Below are 23,220 nucleotides of genomic sequence, written 5' to 3'. Positions count from 1 at the left end.
GGCTTGGTAGAAAAAAAAAAGGGAGAAAAAAGGACTTGGACAAGGGAAGACATGATAGCAGTCTTCCAATATTTGAGGGGCTGCCCCAAAGAAAAGGGAGTCAAGCTATTCTCCAAAAGCACCTGAAGGCAGGACAAGAAGCAATGGATGGAAACTAATCAAGGAGAGAAGCAACTTAAAACTAAGGAGAAATTTCCTGACAGTTAGAACAATTAACCAGTGGAACAACTTGCCTCCAGAAGTTCTGAATGCCCCAACACTGGAAGTCTTTGAGAAGATGTTGGATAGCCATTTGTCTGAAATGGTGTAAGGTTTCCTGCCTGGGCAGGGGGTTGGACTAGAAGACCTCCAAGGTCCCTTCCAACTCCGCTATTGTATTGTATAGAAATCAAACAAGAGTCTAAAAAGAAAAACCAGAGAATTACAGAGTAAAAGAGAAACCGGTAACAAACTGTCAACAGTGTCCGGGAAAGCCAGTATTTTTCCGACTAATTGAGAGATCTGCCAATAAAAACCGAGTCACTTGATTTGTAACAGCTGAATTCTTATCCTGCAGGACCACTTAAGAAGCGGCGCTCTCCAAACAGACCTGGCCCCGTCTATATCACAGATGGAGGACTTTATAGAACATAAAGTTCTGGACCTCGACAACTTGAAGATGGTAGACTTCAACTCCCAGAATTCCCCAGCCGGCCATTTCTGACAATCGGCAGAGATGGCGAGTTCACTAATGCTCATAAATAAATAAAACCCCAACACACAGCAAAAGAAAATGGCTGGCATTTCCAAGCCAGGTTTTTATCTGAATCTAGTTAGTTTTTGTCCAAGAGTAAAAAAGAAGAAGAAGAAATAATAAAGATGTCAACTTGACGGTTCCTGGTTAGTGATCAACCAGCTCTCAAATTCACGTTCAAACTACCAATTCAAATCTTGGACCGGAATGATGCTGTGTTATCCTTTCTTGGCTACAGATCATACCCAAAAGGTGTATTCACCTGAATCTCTTTCTTTAATAAAAGATTGGAGCAATGTACCGAAAATCATTTCCCCTTTGGGCAAATGGTTCCCAAATTAATTTTTTTACGGTAGGAGAAACAACAGCAGCAATAATAAAAAAACGTGATTTAAGAGATGGCAGGGGAAAGAAATGCAAGCTTGACTAGATTGCATGATGTTTAATTCAGAGGTGCACTTCCTTTCAATGCACTGTGGATTTTTTTTTTTTTAAAAGAAAAAAATTACCTAAAGGGAAGAAGAGAAAGTCGCAAAGAGATATTTTTTTTTATTCTGGATCCTGCAAAAACAATTCTGGCCTAATGTAAATTGAGGAAGATTCTAGATTCTTGGATGGAGTTTCTTTAGATTGGGCCCAGAGCAGTGTTTCTCAACTCTTAGCAACTTTGAGAGATGTGGACTTCAACTCCCAGAATTTTGCAATTCGATTCAGAGAGTTGAAGTCGATCCGTGGTGGCTGGGGAATTCTGGGAGTTGAAGTCAACACCTGCAGCCTTGGGAATTCTGGGAGTCAGGGTTCAATTATCTTAAAGTTGCCAAACCTTAGTCTGTGTGAACCCAAGAACGGGGAGTTTTGCCCATTTCCTTCCAATATTTGGTAGATTGGGGGTGTCGGCAATTTTGTTCTGGACTCCTGAAGAAAAATTGCCTAGGATCTCATGCCAAAAATATATATGAGATTTTGGGGTGCAGGAGGTTGCCAACCTTGTTATAATCTCAAACATATCAAAGCTTCCCATCTACGTCTGGTCATGAAGGAAATGAAAATTCTGAATCATGTTGTTTGTAGAATGGAATAGGAAGGATCCCTGCCCGGTTTCGTGGTTTTCTTGTAACAGGAAGAACGTAAAAATTGTTAAGATGGAAAGAGTTTGAGACTTGAAAAACAAACCCTTTCAATGACTGCCTCATCTTTTGAAGAGAAACAACCCCAAATATGAGTTAGATTAACAGATTAACAGAGTTGGAAGGGACCTTGTAGGTCATCTAGTCCAACCTCCCGCTCAAGCAGGAGACCCTACACTATTTCTGACAAAGGGCAGTCCGGTCTCTTCTTGAAAGCTTCCAGGGATGAAGCTCCTACAACTTCCGAAGGCAACTTCTGTTCCACTGATTTGATTGTTCTCACTGTCAGGAAATTCCTCCTTATTTCCAGGTTGAATCTCTCCTGGGTCAGTTTCCATCCATTATTCCTTGCCTGGCCTTGGAAAATAGCTTGACCCCCTCCTCTCTGTGGCAGCCCCTCAAATATTGGAAGGCTGCTATCCTGTCTCCCCTGGTCCTCCTCTTCCCTAGTCAATGAGTTCAGGAACAAGGATGCAGTATTCAGTACTATCCTTCCCTTGTTCTACTCAGAGATAAGACTGAAAGCGACTGAAATTGCTTTGTGTTTGCTTGAGGAAAGGAAGTTCTCCGTATCAAAGGCATCCGGATTCATTAGCAATGCACTTGCCTGTCCCCACACACAGGCATTCCCCCACCTGCAGCTGAATTTCCAAGGTGGAAATTTCACTGATTTATTATTCTCTTTTCTCTAGCGCAAAGTATAACTTCTTAAAAGACACCAGCAAGTGTGATGCAATGTGCAGCTGAAGAAGGAGGGTGTGTGTGTGTGTGTCAACAACAGCACAGCAGTTTGGTGTGGGGGGGGAGGCAGCACATTCCAGAAAGGGGCTGTGAGAAGAAGATTGAATGGTGTGGGGAGGAAAAAGGTTGAGGGTAGCTAACTCCCTAGAATCTCCCAGCGTCTATCTGTTAGGTTAGGTGCTTTAATCTGGCAAGATTCTGTCTATTACAGGGTATCCAACTTTGACAAATTAAAGGACTTCAACTCCCAGAATTCCCCAGCCAGCCATGTTCTAAAGTTCTAGACCCACTTTAGGCATGAAAGCCAGCTGAGTGACTTTGAGCCAATCTCCGGGAGACTGTGAGTTCTAGTCCTGCTTTAGGCATGAAAGCCAGATGGGTGACTTTGAACCAATCCACCTCTCTCAGCCCAACTCACTTCATAGGGGGGGCTGTTGTGAGGGAAATGGGAGAAGGAAGGTGTCTTGGATATGTTCACGGACTTGAATGAGTAAAAATCATAAAGATGGGATACCAATAAACAAACAAACCACACGTGAAGATAACTTAGTGGCTGAGTTTACGCACTATGCTAAATCATGGTTCTATCATATCTCAAGACCTCAAATGGACACCTAACGTCAAAAACATCATCAAAAAAGCACAACAAAGAATGTTCTTTCTGTGCCAACTCAGGAAGCTCAAACTGCCCAAAGAGCTGCTGATTCTGTTCTACAGAGGAATCGTTGAGTCCGTCATCTGAACCTCCATAACTCTCTGGTTTGGTTCTGAAACCCAACAAGACAGACAGAGACTTCAGAGGAGAATCAGAACTGCAGAAAGAAACAATGGCTACCAACCTGCCTTCCATTGAGGACGTTGTACACTGCACGAGTCAAAAATAGGGCTGTGAAAATATCTACAGACCCCTCGTATCCTGGATATAAATTATTTCAACTCCTACCCTCAAAACGACACCAGAACAACGAGACACAAGAACAGTTTTCCCCCAAATGCCATCACTCTGCTAAACAAATTATTCCCTTAAGACTGTCAAACTATTTACTAGGCCTGCATTACTATTACTATTAATCTCCCCATCATTCCTACCACCCATCTCCTCCCACTTATGACTGCATGACTATAACTTTGTTGCTTGTATCCTTACAATTTATATTGTTTCCTAGTCTGATTCGATGGCTTATTTGTACCCTAGGACTATCATTAGGTGCTGTAGCTTATGACTCGTGACGAATGTATCTTTTCTTTTATGTACACTGAGAGCATATGAGAAATTCCTTGGGTGTCCAATCACACTTGGCCAATAGAAAGGAAGGAAAGAAGAAAGAAAGAAAGAAAGAAAGAAAGAGAGAGAGAGAGAGAGAGAGAGAGAGAGAGAGAGAAAGAAAAAGAAAGAAAGATGGATGGAAGGAAGGAAGGAAGGAAGGAAGGAAGGAAGGAAGGAAGGAGAGAGAGAGAATCATAATGCCTTTTGATAACCTTGGGTTTGTATGTTGGTGAACTCAGTTAGTGCGAAGATCTCCTTTCCCAGTCTGAAAAGGCCTGGCGTCACCAGTTTGGCTAAAAGAAACTGAACATTTAAAACAACAGCCAAGTCCCCGTCCTGTCCCGTCCCCCCGCCTTCTTCCACCTGTAACATCCATGCCGAGCTGAGCTTCAGGTGGCTCCACCAACCCCTTGCTGCCTGCAGTGCTCTGAGCAAGCTAATGGGCAGTCCACGCAGGTTGACACTCGGGTCCCCATGGAGATATAAATTCTCATCTAAATTCAGAATCATGCCTTGACTTTTCCAAGTGGGGGAAAAGAAGGTACGGCCCCATCAGGGGACCTAGCAGATGCAACCTCACCCCCAAACTGTTCTCCCCCCCACCCACCCCTTTCGATAAAACTCCTTTACAGTAATTAACATTAATTACCTCCACCTATGAAATGGAAAACGGCTGCGCCTATCTGATTTTTTTTACCTCTAAGCCTCCCGAAGAAAACAGGGTTTGTTCAAAACTCCTTTCCATTTGCTCGAGATAAAGCCACGGAGGTGATTTGCAAACATAATGCAAGGGACTCACACGTTGTATTAAGTGGGGGGGGGGTCTTTAGAGTTAGCTTAGAGTTCTGGGACCCCAGCCAATTGGGGTTGATCAACCTTGGATTACGGCTGGCTCTATAAGGCCTTTCTTCCTACCCCCAAAACTTCACAGGAGGCCTCGCATTCAAGGTGACCCGAAGAAAGCAAAGCACAACCTTTTTCATTATTCGGGAAGGGGGGTACTTGATTTTTATTATTTTCTGTTCAAGGAAATGAAGTTTATTAAGTTCTGGGAAGCATTTACACACCTATTTTCAGTGTGCAGGGTTTGTTGGTTTTTCACTTAAGAAAGGACCTTTTGTGTTTTGTTCTTTTTTTCCCCGTTTCCTTTTCATCACTATTTATATATATATATATATATATATATATATATATATATATATATATATATATATATATATATATATATATATATATATATATATATATATATATATATATATATATATATATATATATATATATATATATATATATATATATATATATATATATATATATATATATATATATATATATATATATATATATTTAAAAAGGATCTATTTAAAACAGTTCGGATTTTCAATTATACCAGCTTTGGTTTTCCACGTCACAGCTTTCTGCATCACAATCGATTTGGATTTAACACTAAATCGGAGTCCCAAAGGTGCTTTTCAAAAGGCAAAGTGAACTTTCTTGGGGGTTTCTTTTCTCCTCTGGAAAAAGTCACTTTTTTTCAATGCTGTTGTAACTTTGAATGGTCATTAAAGAACTGTATACCTGTACACACACACACACACACACACACACACACACACACACACAAATCATTGTACATTTTGAATACATAGTGGAAAGAAGAAACTTGAGAGTTCACACAGTTGATACTGTATGGAACAAAATTATTGTCAGAATAGTTTCTTTTACTTTGGGCCTTTAGCCTGTCCCAATTAATGCTGTGGGAAATTGGGAGAGGGGTTTATATGGAGTATGGGAGATATACGTGTTTCCCCAAAAATAAGACAGGGTCTTATTTTCTTCTGACCCCCCCCCCCCCGAAATAAGCGCTTGGTCTTATTTTCGGGGAGGCCTTATTATTTTTGAGGTTCAGGAGCCGGCGAGCGTGGTCACCTCATGGCTGCTGCTGTGTTGCAATATTTTCGGGGAGGGAAATTATTTTGCGGGGAGGGTTTAATTTAGCGCATGCACTCCAAACCCCGATTGGGCTTATTATCCGGGGAGGTCTTATTTGGGGGGGGGAAACAGGGTATAGTCAAAATAGCGTTCTTTTCTCGGAGAGTCAAGGACACCTTGCCTTGCAGCCGTGATGGTGTGACTGGGAGGAGGCCTCTCCAGTTTTGGATGGCGCCTGACTGGACCATGGGATGGACATGATGGGTGCAGGGCAGGGACTTGGACTTTTGTTTGGGTGGGGAAAACGTTCAGATTTGGGTTTTCCCAGATGTGCCAATCTCTAATAAAACAGAAATTTGGAGGAAACTCAAGCCTTGGAGCCTTCTTTTGTTAGGGGTGTTACTTGGAACAGTGACAACTATGTGGGAATGTCAACCTCATTTAACTCAAACTGACCAGGTTCCTGAATTACCATATTTTTTGGAGTATAAGACACACACAAAAAGGGTGAAAATCTGGGTGCAACTTATACACTGAAACCCCACCTTCACAGAAATGGCCGTGCATAGCCTTTAGGAGGCTTCCAGAGTGCTCCTGGGGGCTGGTGAGGGCAAAAATGAGCGAAAAATAGGCTGGTTTTTTTGCTCGTTTTTGCCCCCACAGTCCCAGGAGCACTCTATAAGCCTCCTAAAGGCTATGCATGGCCTTTTTTTTTTTACAATAAACAGATCCGTTTTGGGGAAAAACAGGCTGTTTTGGGGGAGGTCTGCAGAGTGCAAAAACTGCTTTTTTTAAAAAAAAAATTGCCTCTTCAAAATCTTGGTGCGTCTAATACTCCGGTGCTTCTTATACTCTGAAAAATATGGTACTCGTAGTGGACTAGCCAAAGTTGGGGGGGGGGGGAAACGAACATCTGAAAGAGTTTGATGAGACACTTTGCGACTGCCCAGCGGACGCTGTGCCAAATGGTATCCCAGCCGTAATGACTGAATTCCAGCTGTTGGCTCATAAGGTCAAGATCTGCAACATTGCTTTTTTCCCCCCTTCACGAAATTTCTCTGGTCCTTCAAGAATTCCCCAGCCCATCATCATCAACAGAACAGTAATCTGGAAAACAGGCTGAGAGGAAGTACCGGTAATAATAAGAATAATAAAAATTAAAAAAAAAGAAGAAGGAGCCTTATGACTTCCTTGGGTCTTCTTAAGCATTTCATGGGCACTTAGTAACCCATCACCAATCAGCATCTAAAGCAGAAACGGAAACGCTAATTGGAAGGTCCTGGTGTGCATCGCTCCGGAGAACCAGCTCTGGGCCATTTAGAAGTAAATGAAAGGCCTTTGATTTGTGACAGCCTAATGAAACCGTCAATGTTTCCATCGATCAAAACATCAGATGGGAGAAATCGAGTAGATACTGTAGGAAGTTAGCCCCTTTCCCTCGCCTAGGAAAATGAGATCTTTTAGGGAACATTAAAAGGGCAGAATATTTCCCCCTAAAAGGGAGGCAGAAACTCAGCCTCCCCATCACCTTTGTCAATGGGCCATTAAAGCCTCAGCCAGTCTATTCTACATGACAAAGATCTACCTCCTTCAGGCAGAGCCATAATAGGAATCCCAAAGCCTTTTCATTACATCATCACCCAGCAAGAGTCAACCAAGCTTGGGACTCAGGACAGCCAACAGAGTTGTCCCTGCATGGCCCCATGGGAGCCTGACAACCAATCAGAATACAAGCTCAAATTCAAAGCCCAAAAGAGGGTATGAATCTAGTTTCCTGCTTGACCCCTCCTTCCAGCCTAGCTGACCATTTAAGTTGGGTTTAAAAGCTAAGCTTGCCTAAAAAGCCATTGTTCTCTGCGCTTATGAATAGTTTGAACACCTCTCTAGCAGGTTAAATGACAGCACCTGCATCTAATTCCACCGGGGAGAGAGAGGGAGAAAAAAAACCTTTCCTTTTTAATGTGCTAATCATTATCCTGAAACACTAATGGGATTAGAAGGCAGGATTCAGTGGCTGCCTCCTGAAAATCATTAAGACCTATTAGAATAAATTAACCTTCATCCTTCCACCGAGTCCCTTCCAAGTTCCCCTTCCTCTCAGTGCAGTGGGAAAGGAGCTGTTCCTTGAGCACTGGAGAGTGGAGAAATTCTTTAGTATTTGTTCCCTCTTCCCTTGATCGATTTATGTTAATAAACTACACAGTCTCTGGGGAATTCTCCCCTTGTGTTTATGCAAGCTCCAGCCACTTTAATTATAAATCATGATAGTCCAACCAGAAGTGGGTGGAGTCTCGCTAGACCCCCTAGGTCTTACGCAACCGAAAGAATAGGGAGGGAGGCTCCTAAGGACCCCTTCTGCAATTAGCAACCGGACATGCTTGATTAACTTCTATCCCAGTTTGTTCTCCCAGAGCCGCACTTCAGCTCACCTGAAATGTTTAATTACAGAGAAGAAGACAGTGACGGACAGAGAAGATCTAACAGTTTCCCCCACACATACACAGTCATCTAGTTAAATTGCAACAGCACTTCTGGCACTAGAGAGAACTTGTAGGAGAAGACAAATCCAGCTTGGGCAGAAAGCAAGACAAGTTGAATCTTCACTTCACTAAGTTATATAAGGCATTTCATTTAATTTGGGGAAAAAATGGTATAAGTGGTTTGAGGATAGAAACAGGAAATGAGAATTTGGGAAATGCAATTTGTTTTATAGAAGAAGTAGGAAACCGTGACAAGAATGTAGGAAAAGTAGGATTTACAAAAGTAGAAAAAGTTATATAATAGTAGAAGAATAACAAAGACTGTCTGATACGAATGACCAAACATAGACTATTTAAGCAAAAGTGTAAGAAATAAAAGGATTATAAAAGTAAAATTAGAATGTATTGAGAGGGAAATAGCGTTTGTAAAGATGCACCAACAGATATCTGCTGTAAGAAGGAATGTGTAGTTCTGATGTTATTTGTAAGTTTGGTGCATGTTTGTGTCATTGTGTGTAAGTGTTTAAAATATTTTTTTTAAAAAACTAAGTTATAAGCAAATAGATGGGGAAGAATTGGAGGTAGTGACCAGTTTTATATTCCTGGGCTCCAAGATGACCGCAGATGGGGACTGCAGCCGAGAAATTAAAAGAGGCTTGCTCCTGGGGAGGAAAGCGACGGCAAATCTAGACAGCAGACTAAAAAGGAGAGACATCAACCTGTTGTCCCCAATTCAGGTCTGAGCCTGGTGCTGAAGCCAATGATGGACGCCAGACATGAGGTGCAGGTTTTCTGATTGCTTTATATTGGAGTAGTCCAAGGAAAAGGGTTCCTGGCTAAAATGCCAAGAACTAAGAACAAAAGATTAAGTAAACTTTACTGAAGGAGAAGGCGAATTAGCCATGGGGCAAAGCAAGCCACCTTTATGAGGATTCTGATATTTTTATATCTGTGCAGGGCTGTGAATAGGTGTGTTCTGCTGGAAACGGATATTCCTCTGCTCCGTTTCCATAGAGCTTCGTATTTCAAGGTTTCACTCATTTTCATCTCAGTAGGCTTCCTCTATAGAGCTCCTCACCAATTCATCCCCCCCCCCCTCCCCAATTACTGGTTCCTTGTCTCTGGCATACAGTGAAATGACCTACGTCTGCCCCACCAGCCACTATAGAGAGAGGGGGGGAAAGCTGAGGGAGGCTTTCCTTAAATCTTGCCGACCTGACACTGGAGAAACTGACAAGGGGGGGAAATAGAAAAATAGAACAAAGAATAACAGAGTTGGAAGGGACCTTGGAGGTCTTCTAGTCCAACCCCTTGCTTAGGCTGGAAACCCTACACCACTTCAGACAAATGGTTATCCAACATCTTCTTTAAAACATCCAGTGTTGGGGCATTCACAACTTCTGGAGGCAACTTCAGTTCCACTGATTAATTGTTCTCACTGTCAGGAAATGTCTCCTTAGTTCTAAGTTGCTTCTCTCCTTGATTGCTTCTTGTTCTGCCCTCGGGGGCTTTGGAGAATAGCTTGACTAACCCCAACCCTGAGATATTGGAAGACTGCTATCCTGTCTCCCCTAGTCCTTCTTTTCATCAAACTAGACATTAAACCATGATTGTTATGAGAACATTAGGAAATTTCACGAGATTAGGAACAAACCGGTGGTTTGATGGTTTTAATGGATTAGCTGCTTGCGATGGAAGAAAGAACAGGGAATTGCAGCTTTTGTGTTTTCAGAATGGGGTCTGTAGGCATGGTTGCACCATCATTCTTTGGTTGTGAATATTAACGATAATCTGAGTCCAATGATGCCATTAACTAATGCCTCCAGGTTCAAATCTGTGTCTGTGAAGTGACACAGCGCTTGGCTTAATTTTGAAATCGTGTTGCTTCCAATCTGCCCTCCCTTCGTCACCCCTGGTCCTTTTGTCATATCTCATCGGCTGAAGAGCAGCGAAGTCCCCAAATCCTCCTTTTAATTCTCTTGGGAGATTTGACTTGGCCCTAAGAAGTTCTTAAGAAGATGTTGGGTAACCATTTGTCTGAAGTGGTGTTGGGTTTCCTGCCTAGGCAGGGGGTTGGACTAGAAGACCTCCAAGGTCCCTTCCGACTCTGTTATTTTGTATTCTACAGGTAGTTCTTCCCTCCGGCCAGTTTTCCTTCTTCTTCTCCTCCCCCCCCCCCCGCCCTTTATATATAAGAAGGGAATATATATAAGAAGAGAGACAGCTGAGAATTTTTCTGAAAGGACAGTCAGAAGGAAAATAATGGCTCGAGGTAGAAAGATGACAATCCCCCCCCCCCCCGTACTCCGAAATCCTGCTGGCGTGGAACAGTTCATTAGGAAGAATGGATCCCTGTCCTTTGGTGGTGCCATATTTTGACTTAATGAGCTGGCAACCCTATCAATGGATTGGGGTGTGTGTCTGTGTGGGTCTGTGTGTGTGTGTGTGTGTGTGTGTCACCGCCAGGCACAAATGGCTAATGTGCTGTTTTCTACTCATTAGAGATAAACTGATTCATGAAATTGAAGGCAAAAGCTTCATTGCCCAGCATCTCATATTTAGATGGCAGTGCGGGGACGGGGAAGGAAAAGCATAGCCGAGCAAGATAGCTGGGGGTGGGGGGGTGGGATTGCTCCCTGGGTAAGATTCCAGAGGTCCCGGTTTCGAACCTTCTCGGATAAAAAACAGACATGGAGAAATACGTCGGTCTCCACAAGTGGGAGAAGTATTAGCTTGTGTGCTTCTGGGAAAGCAGCCTTCTGACCTAGGCTTCTCGGGAAATTGCTTCTCTCCTGGATTAGTTTCCATCCATTACTTCTTATCCTGCTCTCGGGCGCTTTGGAGGAATATCTTGACCCCTTCTTCTCTCTGACATGGATCAGTGGTGGGTTCGGACTGCTTCGGCCGAAGCGGCAATGGTTTGGCAGCCTGACTCGCTGGAACCTGCCATGCCCCCGAACCGGTTCCCTGGGCTGCGTCGTTGGTGCCGCCATCTTGTTTTTTTGTTTCTGCGCATGCGCAGGGCAATTATTACTGCACTGCGCATGCACGCATAAAGCGCAGCCATGAGCGAGCCGTCAGGAGTGACTGCTTTAACCCACCCCTGTCCTGGATCCCTAAGAATCAGTAGGTCTCCCTAATGATTGATTCCCCCTTCCCCCCCCCCCCCCCGTCCCAAAGTAGTACTGAGGCCTTAGAAAATAGAAACGTAAAAATGGGCAGGGGAAGAGAAAAGAGAAACCTAGGGAAGAATATTAGGACCAGCTCAGATCATCCTATCGGCAGACTAGCTGGACACCCGTGCTTTGCGACGAAGCTACGTGATTCGGTTCACTCCGGTTCAATTCATTGGCTCAGTGGTGGTCGGTGATTGAAACGCATAAGGGAAGATCGCTTCCGCCGCTTGAGTTTGGAAGCAGTTCCATAGGTGGAAGGTGTAGACATTTGGTGAAGTACTGACGTTTAGTACTGTAAGGAGCCCCAGGCCGCTCCTGAGTGAAGGAGTGAAACGTCTGCCAGTTTGAACTGAGGTAACGAAATGTGAGGCAACTGGCAGTTGGAACAGAGTTATTTTCAAGTGGGGAGAGGGAGTAGAATGTCTAACTCCTTAGCATCAGAGGGTGTATGTATATATGTATGTATATATGTATGTATGTATGTGTTGTATTTGTACTAATAAATAAATAAAGGGAGACTAGTATAGATCTATTTCGAACTAATTAGCTCTCATCAGCTAGCCATACCCTTACTGGGATTTGAACCCGGGCTGTATATATCTTAGGCAGGAGTCTTAGCCACTAAGCCACGGGTTCTCTTCCTTATCAGTTGAGCCAGGGAAATAGGTATGTATTTGTGTTACAACCCCTGGTATGACTAAATATGGGAGGAAGGTCACTACTCCCTCTTTCTGTCCTTCGGCTTATCACAGAATGTATGTATGTATATGTATATGTATGTATATATGTATATGTATGTATATATATATATACGTGTATGTATGTATGCATGTATGTATGTATGTATGTATGTATGTATGTATGTATACACACACACACACTGCATAATAAATACTAATGATCTGATGGTCATTTTGAAAAATTCTTTCTTAGCGAGCACCTAGAAGCCAAGAGGAACTTAAGTGCCAAATTTCAAGTTTGTAGGCTTTATGGTTATGGAGATTTCGTGATGAGTGAATGGTACTTGCCTTTTATATAGCGAGAGATAGATAAGAGACTTAAAATAACAAGCAGCAGTCTTTTATTGAAACGAGGCTAATATATATATTGCTGATCCGCTTGGCTTTCCACCTCATAAGACCCTTGAGTTGAGGAATACAAATTAAGTAGTCCTCTCCTTTTCACGCTTTTATTGCTCTAGTCAGAGGTCATTAAAAACAGTTCAAAGTAATCATCACAAGTCTAATGGTATAGTTTAACATACCATGTCAGATACAGGCTCAATTCCATTCATTAAAGGCGAAAGTGTATCTCCTACATGGCGCAGCCTATGCCAGCGCGGTTCTGTAACGAGAGTTGGCAACCTACGATGGTAATTACATCAGCCTAATCTTTTTTTCCAAAAAAAAATTGAATTCTGAAACTCAATTATTAAAGGAGATCAGCTGAGAGTGTCTTTAAAAGGGTGTTTTGCTTCCTTGCTCTCTGCTGTTGAGTGCGAAAGAAAGGGGTCCGAAAGAGAACAAAGACTCCTCCTCCTCTTTTAGCGACCCCATAATCCCTTGCATCGGGGTGGAGTCTGGGCAACTGAATGGAGCTGAGGGTTTACTGGCCGGATGCCCTTCCTGTCGCCAATGCGGAGTTTTTGTTCGGCAAATATATTCTCAGTGTGCCCAGAGAGAGAGAGAAAGATCTGCCTCTACCTAGGATCGAACTCCCAACCTCCTGATTGTAAGGTAGGAGCTCCACTTCTAGGCCCCGCACCACTCAGCCATAGAAACTCATCATCATCATCTTTTAATGCCCCCATAATCCCTTATGAGTGGATTCTGGGCAACTGAATGGAGCCGAGCTTTTACTGGCCGGATGCTCCTCCTGTTGCCAATGCGGAGTTTCATTCGGCAGATATAATCTCATTGTGCCCAGAGAGAGAAAGTTCTGCCACTACCTAGGATCAAATTCAAGAGCCTCCTGATGGTGAGGTGAGAGATCCACCTCTAGGCCAACGCACCACTCCAAAAAGAGAAAGAGAATGAAAAAAACATAAAAAGGGGTGATCTTGTCGTCCCCCCCCTTGATTCATCCTCACCCATCGCTCAAGGAAATGTGGCCACTGACTGAAAAAAATAAAAGTCAGACCATCCATGCTCTGAAATATAATTTCTGCCATGCTTGTATTTATGACACCTTTCTTCATATTGCTCAAGGCAGCTTTATAAAATTGGAAAATGCCGTTCAGTAAAAACACCTTACCGGGAAACGGGAGGAAAGAATAATCCAAGCATACAATAAAACACTTTCTTGGGTGCATTATCCTCATAATATATAAAAAGGATGTTTAAGCTCTGGAAAGAGTGCAGAGAAGAGCAACGAAGATGATTAGGGGGCCCGAGGCTAAAACACATGAAGAACGGTGGCAGGAATTGGATATGTCTAGTTTAATGAAGAGGGACGCGGTGGCTCAGTGGCTAAGATGCTGAGCTTGTCGATCAGAAAGGTCGGCAGTTCGGCGGTTCAAATCCCAAGCGCCGCATAACAGAGTGAGCTCCCGTGACTTGTCCCAGCTTCTGCCAACCTAGCAGTTCGAAAGCAGGTAAAAAATGCAAATAGAAAAATAGGAACCACCTTTGGTGGGAAGGGAACAGTGTTCTGTGCACCTTTGGCATTGAGTCATGCCGGCCACATGACCGCGGAGACGTCTTCAGACAGCGCTGGCTCTTCGGCTTTGAAACTGAGATAAGCACTGCCCCCTAGAGTTGGAAACGACTAGCACATATGTACGAAGGGAACCTTTACCTTCACCTTAGTTTAATTTTTTTTAAAAGAACTAGGAGTGACACGATAGTCTTCCAATATATGAAGAGCTACTACAAAGAAGAGGGGGTCAACTTATTGTCCAAAGCACCAGAAGGCAGGAGACGAAGCAATGGATGGAAACTAATTAAGGAGAAATGTCCTAACAGTGAGGACAATGAATCAATCTCTGGGACTTGCAGATGCTCCACTACTGAGGAGTTTTAGAAAGAGTCTGGGCAGCCATGGAACAGTATAGGGTCTCCTGCTTGAGCAGGGGGTTGGACTAGAAGACCTCCAAGGTCCCTTCGTTATTCTGTACTCTATATTTTAGGGACAACTGCAACAGGAAGTTACGTTAGAAAACATGGTAGCAAAAAGAGCAGAATGATAAAGGGAAGAAAAACGGAGGAAGGAATAGAGTGGAGATTGCTTTAGGCTGCTGGAAGAAAGGAAGGGGATAAATCTAAGAAAAAGACTGCATAAAATTGTACGACAAACAGGTTTCCTAAATAGGAAGCGTTAAGGCTGCAGCAGACAAGAAATAGACAAAACTAGAAGACACACATTCAGAAGGAATGGTTACACAACGAAAAGCATCCTGAGATGCCAATTCTCTTCTCATCTCTGCTCTGACAAAGCTGTTTATTTACTTGCACACTTTATATCGCACCCAGTCCTGGTGGTGACATTAAAAAAACACACCCATAAATCTCATTAAAAACAACCCCAAACCAATCATTTTAAAACAACAAACATCCTAAAAACAGCAGGGATGGGGGAGGCTCATCAGGACCTGTCATCTGCCAGGTTTTCAAATAAAAACGCCCGTTGCCGTCGGCCAACCTTCCTTTACAAAACAGGCAAAACAGCAAAATAATAATAATAATAATAATAATAATAATAATAATAATAATAATAATAATAATAATAATAATAATAATAATAATAAGTCAATTTCTGGAAAAAATAAAAGATAAAGTGGACAGTGAAAAAACTTGTTTATGGTTAACAACAGGTACATTAAAGAAAGAAACAGAGTCACTAATCCTAATAATCCTAATAAATAATAAAACTCTTTTTTTTTTAAAAAAAAGGTGTTGGCACAAATTAACTGTCAACCCTGAAGCTGACCTGACCAAAAGGCAAAGTAGATAAGAGCTACAGTGTTAGAAGGGAGTGGGGTTTGTGGAGAGGGAGACGAGGAGGAGACTGTGGGGTCCTTGATGGTCTCTGAGCTTGGGGGCTTTCTTGCAGACGTTTCCTTACCCAAAGTAGATAAGAGCTACAGTGTTAGAAGGGAGTGGGGTTTGTGGAGTGGGAGGGAGGGAGGGAGGAGGAGGAGGAGAATGATGACTTTTGGGGTTTTGGAGCTCTGTCACCTTGGCTGTTTTCTTCCAGACATTTCATTACCCAAAGTAGGTAAGAGCTACAGTGCTAGAAAAGAATGGGATGAGGGGAGGAAGATGAGGAGGAGGAGGGGGAGGAAGATGAGGAGGAGGAGGGGGAGGAAGAGAAGGAGGGGGAGGAGGGGAGGACCACCACATAGGGTCCTTGGTGCTCTCCCACCTTGGCTGTTTCCTTGCAGATGTTTCATCACCCAACTAGGTAACGTCCTTCTGTGTATCTCAAGACCATCTCTGTGAGTCGTAAACTTAAAATCCAACTTCTGGGCCTTCAGGTAAGGTGCCTGAAGGCATGAGAACTAGCTGGGTATCACCTGGTCGAAGCCCCCACCTCCCTGTTTCCCAACCAAATTGTTCTCCGTCCACTTACTTGGGGGTGTGAGACTCGTCCACCCGATTGCCCAGCTGGAACTCGTGAGATTTGCTCCGATGCAAGACGGTGAAGCCTGGGAAGAGGTGGATCAGCTTCCGAGACGAAGGGGGCGGCGTGCCCGGCGGTTTCCCTTTGTTCCTCCTCCTGACCGGCGGTGTCCCTGGAGCTGTCATGGTGGTGATGATATTCGGGGTGCAGGGTGGGGTGTGGGCCGCATGCCGTTGGCGTGGGGAAGGGGGCAAGGAGCGGTGGCCGGATTCCAGCGGTGGGAAGAGTCCTGGAAAACCTTCCACGGTTAGCCTGTCCGTGTGCGTGTAGATCAGCTCGTGGGGCAATGTTGGGTGGCAGAAGTGTGGGATGCACTTGGACTTAGGCTTGGGACTCAGAGAGAGGTGAGTTCGGATCCACTGCATGGATTCGGATTGGCACATGGACCTGTTTTCTTTGTCGGTCTCGGTCGCTGGCGGCCACTGGATGGTGCAATCTTGTTTGGAGAGACTACCGCCTGTAGGGGGAAACGAGAAAAAAAATGGAAGGAGAAATAGCAATTGTGGCTTACGGTTTGAAGCATAGCTCCACATGATCTGTCAGAACTATTCTGACCTAGGCTTCTCCAAACCACGATGCCTTGTCCCGACAAAAAACCCTGTTTATTAATTGACAGTGAATTCTTCTCATTCCCATCCAGCAAAGTCTTTCAAAGGAGGATTTACAGTCACAGACCTTCTCTGGCTTGGAGAGCTGCCAGGCCGATCTCTGCAAAACTTGGCAAGGAGCCTCGGAGAGTCACGAACCAATGAAGTAAACTAATTTTCTCCTGCAAACTCCATTCCCCTTTCGCTCCTCTTTTATTTCCTCTGGGAGGGGCCATTCATTCTCCACCTGTGGCCTCACTCCCAAGTTGACCCCTGTTCTTTAGCTGTTCCCTTCATCCGGCAACTCTGTGCATGCACACACTGGGAACAGGCTCCAGCTGTTCGTCTGCCTCACTTCAGCCCAGTTTACCAGCATTGCTTCGGCCTGGTCTACCCAATGCGAAGAACACTTAACAACCAATGTGAAAAGGTCATACGATCGGGTGTGACTTACTTACCATATTTTTTGGAGTATAAGACGCACCTTCCCCCCCTAAAAGGGGGTGAAAATTTGGGTGTGTCTTATACACTGAATGTAACCCCACCCACCCACCGGCCCCAACCCTTTGGCTTCTGCCTCCCAGCAATTTACCTCTTTGAAGCAAACGGGGCTTGCGGAGGCTTCAATAGACTATAGCAATCCCTGCAGCCTGAAACAGCTGGTGATCGGGAGAAATTGAAAGTGAAACTTGCTGTTTGCTCCACGTAGCAAATTGCTGGGAGGCAGAGGCAGATTTTTTTTTCTTGTGCTAATCAGGCTGTTTGCTGCAACGAGGTAAGTCAACAACTATAAATGCCTATAGAATGTTCAAATTATTAGACTTATTTTTGAAAGACTGCTTTATTATTATTCTAGACAACTTAACAAAATGAAGAAGCTTTTTAAAATAAATGCTTGATCTGAAGAGGCCCAGTGCTATTGTTTTAAAAAGTGCTATTCTTTTAAATAGCAGAGAATAACTATACTTCCAGAAAGCACATCAATTTTAACAGCCTCTGTACAAGTATAGCCTGAAATATAACACCACAAACAGTGTATATTGTCTGTACTGTTTGTTGCAAGAAGGCAAATTGCTGGGAGGCAGAGGCAGATATTTTTCCCTTGTTTTCCTCCCCAAAATCTAGGTGCATCTTATACTTTGGAGCGTCTTACACTCCAAAAAATACGGTAACCACTTCTCTTAGCAACAGAAATTCTGGTCCCCGTTGTGGTCCTGACTCAAGGACTGCCTGTATCTCTGTAGGTCTGCCTGTATGATCCAATCTAGTACTAAAGAGGAAACTTCTGCTTGGGCAGGGGGTTAGACTAGATGGCCTACAAGGTCCCTTCCAACTCTGCTAAACTGTTAACCTGATCTCAAAACTTCCTGATGGTGAGAAGAATTGGTCAGTGGAACTGCTTGCCTCCAGAAGCTGTGGCTGCTCCATCACTGGAGGTTTTAAAGAAGAGACTGGACAGACATTTGTCTGCGATGGTCAAGGGTCTCCTGCCTCAGCAGGGGGTTGGGCTAGAACAGGGGTCCCCAATCCTCAGCCCGTGAACTGGCACTGGGCCACGGCATGCCAGAAACTGGGTTGTGCAGACAAGTGAAGCCCTATCCACAGGATGTAGGCAGCATGTAAAACAACACCCTCTCTACTCCACGGAAAAACCTCTGTCCGGTTGCTAGTGCCCAAAAGGTTGGGGGGTGCTGGATTAGAAGACCTTACGAGGTCCCTTCCAAGTCTGTTCTATTCCCAATTGTACATCCAAACAGAGATTAAATGCTAGGGAGATTGATGAAGAGGGGATTGTACAAAGCCTTGATGGCCTCGTTACTAAGGCCAATAAGCACTAAGTATCTCACCTGTACGGATCTCACCCAATTTTAATTCTTACAAGGGGAAACTTTCCCCGCTTTGACAACGTTTGATCTGGTTCCTCTAACAACCCATGCGTGTCTTGAAAAGGTAGTGTATTTGCATTCTAAAAGGGAGAATCTTCCAGCTCCTCCTTTTTTTTTATTTCACAGGAGCCATTAATTGATAGCCCTGTTATCAAGGCCTCCTTTTCAAGGGAATCAATTTATTTCTGGCTGTCAGGAAGAAGAAGGGAGAGGAAAAAGCACAGAGGCTGCAAGATAGAGTAGGAAGGAGTTGATTAAAAGAGTTTTTTCTTTTTAAAGGTGGCAACAAGTGAAGTGGAAGAAAGTGTCTTTGGTGGTAATAAAACTTGCAGATTTTTTTTTAAATATAAAAAACAGGTCTGGGAATAAAAATAAAATAAAATAAACAGCAGTGGCGTGATGGCAGGACTTTTAAGGCCGGATCAAAACAATTGAGTAGTTCAGAGAACCAGCAAATACCACCTCTGGCTGGCCCCAGAGTAGGGAGGGAATGGAGATTTTGCAATACCCTTCTCCCAGGAATGGGGAGGGAATGTGGATTTTGCAGTATCCTTCCCCTGCCACGCCCACCAAGCCACGCCCATGTAACCAGTATTTTTAAAAAATTGAATTTCACCACTGCCACCATGGCCACAACCACCCAGCAACCAGGCAGAGAACACAGTTGTTGGGCTTATCCAAACATTTCAGCCACAAGCCCACAATTTAACAAGCCATAAAAGATGGATCCAATGTCCTAGACCAAGGGTCTCCAAACTTAGCAACTTTAAGGCTTGTAGACTTCAACTCCCAGAATTCCACAGCCAGCATTTTTTTTTCTTTTACTCTCCGGAAAACTAGAGAAGTCCTTTCTGAGATGTACACCTCACCTGGTGTACCTCACCTGAGATGATCCCACACCTGGAGTGCAACTGTCTAAATATGGCACAAAACTCAGAAGATGCCCAGTTCTCAATTGAGATTCTGCTAGAATTTAGTCGACTGCTTTCTGTGATCTGTCCAAGGTCCTGATGAAACAACCCTGACCACAGTTTCTAGGATCTAACCAAAGTTTTGCAACCTTAGGTTCCACTGGATCAACTGATCCCAGAATTAAAGGGAAGGAGATGACCTCAACAGCTGATTTGTCAACGATCTGGAATCAACACACCAATCAGAAATGGATCTATTCTAGAAAGACACAGACATTGTTGCTAACTTAAAGGTGAAGGTTCCCCTCACACATAAGTGCTAGTCGTTCCCGACTCTAGGGGGCGGTGCTTATCTCCGTTTCAAAGCTAAAGAGCCAGAGCTGTCCGAAGATTGTGGAATAAGAGATTGTCATGCCCTTTCTACAAACACACGAGTAACCCAACCAATCACAGGATCTCCCCCACCTTGCAAAAAATGAGACCACTGCACTGCAACAATTTCTGGTCAATCATTACAAGGGAAAAATGTGCAGTTATGGCTCAGCCACTTACAATTATCCAGCCATCAGGGAGGGGGAGAGAGTAATTACTGTTGCTAATTAATGATGATTGATGGATACTAAAGATAGGAGTGGAATGGCTGGAAGGAGAGAGGGAGAAAGCCTAAAGGACGTGGCACAAGGAGGTTGTAGCTCCTCTACAACCAGACTTCAGGCATGTTCTTGCCATTATCAGTGTACGTTTCCTTGCCATTTATTCTTGATTCTTGGGTCGCAGCTTGATTCGTGTTGTAAAAATTTGGATGTCCCACCTAAAAATACCTTGTGAATACATACAAAGGCATCCATGATGCTTTTTTTTTGTAAAAGGTTTTTTTATTTTCCCTTTCAAATTCATTCCTAAATATATATGTATATTCTTATAATTGCTATTTAACATTTGTCAATTTATATCATTTTTTCCACCTGTATATTTTCATATTTTCTTATTTCCCCTCACCCTAATTTAATCATGTGTCGTCTGAGATATTTATTTCATGTTTGGTTCCTTTTTCTTTCTATTTATATCTTTTTTTTCAAGCCGATCATAAAATCGGCCCATTGTCCTGTAGTACACTGATTCCTCTTTGTCCTTTATTCTCAACGTCAACCTGTTCATTTCTGCACAGTCTAATATCTTCTTTATTACCTCCCCTTCCGATGGGATTTTGCTTTCGTTCCAATTTTGTGCAAATACAATTCTAGCTGCTGTTATTATTTGTACAATCAAATATGAATCTTCTTCACTATATTTCTCTGGTAGGATACCCAATAAGAATCCCTCTGGCTTAAACTCTACGGGCTAATGTATCGCTTTCTCTAACCATGTTTGCATTTTAACCCATGATGCTTTTTAAGAAGGCTAGGAGAGTTGGAGTCGTTGAATGCAGTTGGTTGTGGCTCCCCTTCAGAAAGGACTTTAAACCCACTTCTCAGATGCTTTCTCGTGACACCCAGGAAATGCCAAGACAAGCTGCTAAAATTGTAACAGGAAGAAGGATGCAGGATGGATCCTTCTTTCATCCTACCAGAGGGGCTGCCAGAAAGAAGAGGAAAGGTGTCAGCCTATTCTCCAAAGCACCAGAAGGAGGAACAAGGAACAAGCTTCCAGATTTTCCTCACCCAAGTGAAAGTTCAAGTCCCTGCCCAGCACACAAATGTCCATCCCATGGCCCAATAAGGCACCATCCAAAACTGGAGATGCCTCCCAGTCACACCACTCCAAGTACAGGGCAAGGTGTCCTTGACTCTCTGAGAAAGGAATGTAATTTTGACTATGTCTCTCCCATACTCCGTACAATCGCCCCCCTCCCCATCTTCCCACAGTAGAAGATGTGGCAGGCCTGAAGGCCCAATGCAACAGGGGGGTTACAGGTCTGACATTAACACCTTTCAGAGATTCGTTTAAGAACGGTTGGTAAGGAAGGTCATAAAAGGGGGGTAAACCTCACTGCTGTCTCGCTTAGCCCCGAGAAATGTTCAGGCTCAATTGTGGTCGTAAGTCAAGCGCCACCTGTATTACACCCACCCACACGCAGGTGTCCCTACTGAAAGCACCAGCTTGGGACAAGGCTGCACAGCTCTTACATGCTGCAAAATAATCCATGGCTGATTTAAGAAAAAGAAAGGAAAGCTTTCTGTGAGCTCTCCTCCTCCACAACTCACCCCAAGTTACTAGGCAACCTACAATTTTATGCAAAAGGCGAAAAAAAAAAGGCCACGAAGCACGGCTAGGTTTTATATTTTGAGGGAGGGTTGTTTTGTGGAGGGGGAAGGAAAAGAGGGGTATTTGGGGCCAGATTTGACAGGGAAAGGAAGCTAATAGCAAGAGTAAGAGCCCTTGGACTTATATACCACTTCATAGTGCTTCACGGCCCTCTCTGAGCAGTTTTCAGAGTCAGTCTCTGGCCCCCAATAATTTGGGCCCTCATTTTACTGAATGAGGATGGAGCCAGTCAGGATCGAACTCCTGGCAGTGGGCAGAGTTTGCCTGCAACACTGCATTCTAACCACTGCACCACCACAGCAATAGAAATAATAGGAATAGGGATAGGGATAGAAATTAGGATAGGGTAGGATAGGATAGGACAGGACAGAACAGAACAAAATACAGAGAGGAGAATAGGATAGACAAGAATACAGAGAAGAGAAGAGAACAGAATAGAATAAAACAAAACAAAACAGAACAGAACACAACAGAATATAGAGAATAGGATAGGATAGGATAGGATAGGACAGGACAGAACAGAACTGAATAGAATAGAATAAAATAGGACTTATATACCGCTTCATAGTGGCTTATAGCCCTCTCTAAGTGGTTTACAGAGTTAGCCTCTTGCCCCCAACAATCTGGGTCCTCATTTTATCAACCGTAGAAGGATGGAAGGCTGAGTTAACCTTGAGCCAGTGAGAATCGAACTCCTGGCAGTTCGCAGAGTTTGCCTGCAATACTGCCTTCTAACCGCTGCACCACCACAGCTCTTGAATGTAGATTAAAAACCCTTCAAAACCCAAAATAAGATCTCGAACCCCATCGCCTAAGTCAACCGGGGGGGGGGGGGTGAGTCACCAGCTGACTTCTCCATCCCGGAAGGACTTTTCCCATCGTCGGTCATCTGCGCGGTCATAAACGTAACCCAATTAAGCACTGAACAGCTGAAGGCTCCCCTTGAACCCTCCATTATGGTCTGTTTGTGTCTGGCCTCACGTTGCTCAGATGATGAGAGATCCCTCTAAGATGCAAACAGCCTCCGGCCCTGGGGTGGACAGGTGGCCCGACACCAGATTTTTTTGCATGTCCATAAAATTAAACGACTCAACAGCACGAGTCATTAATCGGGCGGCAGGCAGAAAGAAGGACAGAAGGAAGAGTCAGGTGGGGCCCTTGAGAATGGGTTGATGTCCATTGTGGCACCGGAAAGATGCCTGGACTCTCAGTCCAGAATAAATCTACCATATTCGAAGGAGGATTTGTGTATTGTATATGCCTATTATTTATGCACTTATGCATTACTAGCTGATAATCTGGCATTACCCGGGTATTTATGGAGGTCAAAGCGTTTGTCTGACAGGGAGCCATTGAGAGGGGTCTTTCTTCCCTCTACTCCCATGCCCATCATCCCTGCCCTCTCCCTTCCCGTTCCTATGTGCTCCTCTTTCCTATCCTGTCTACGATCCTGGCACTTTGCTCCAAATCCATTGGCTGCTTCCCCATTGGT

General features: G+C 43.9%; 1 protein-coding gene across 1 annotated transcript in view; it reads right to left on the bottom strand.

Moving 5' to 3' along the window:
* KSR2 (kinase suppressor of ras 2) overlaps positions 1-23,220 on the bottom strand; it is a gene marked incomplete at its 3' end in the record, with an annotated part of 130,036 nt that overhangs the window by 71,256 nt on the left and 35,560 nt on the right. Inside the window, exon 4 of the mRNA XM_081966893.1 lies at positions 16,029-16,536. Coding sequence (XP_081823019.1) covers positions 16,029-16,536 — 508 coding nt within the window. The remainder of the gene's footprint in view (positions 1-16,028; positions 16,537-23,220) is intronic.

This window comes from Natrix helvetica (genome assembly GCF_964273705.1).
Source record: "Natrix helvetica genome assembly, chromosome: 14".
NCBI lineage: Eukaryota > Metazoa > Chordata > Lepidosauria > Squamata > Natricidae > Natrix > Natrix helvetica.
This window is presented reverse-complemented; position numbering and strand designations above follow the sequence as displayed.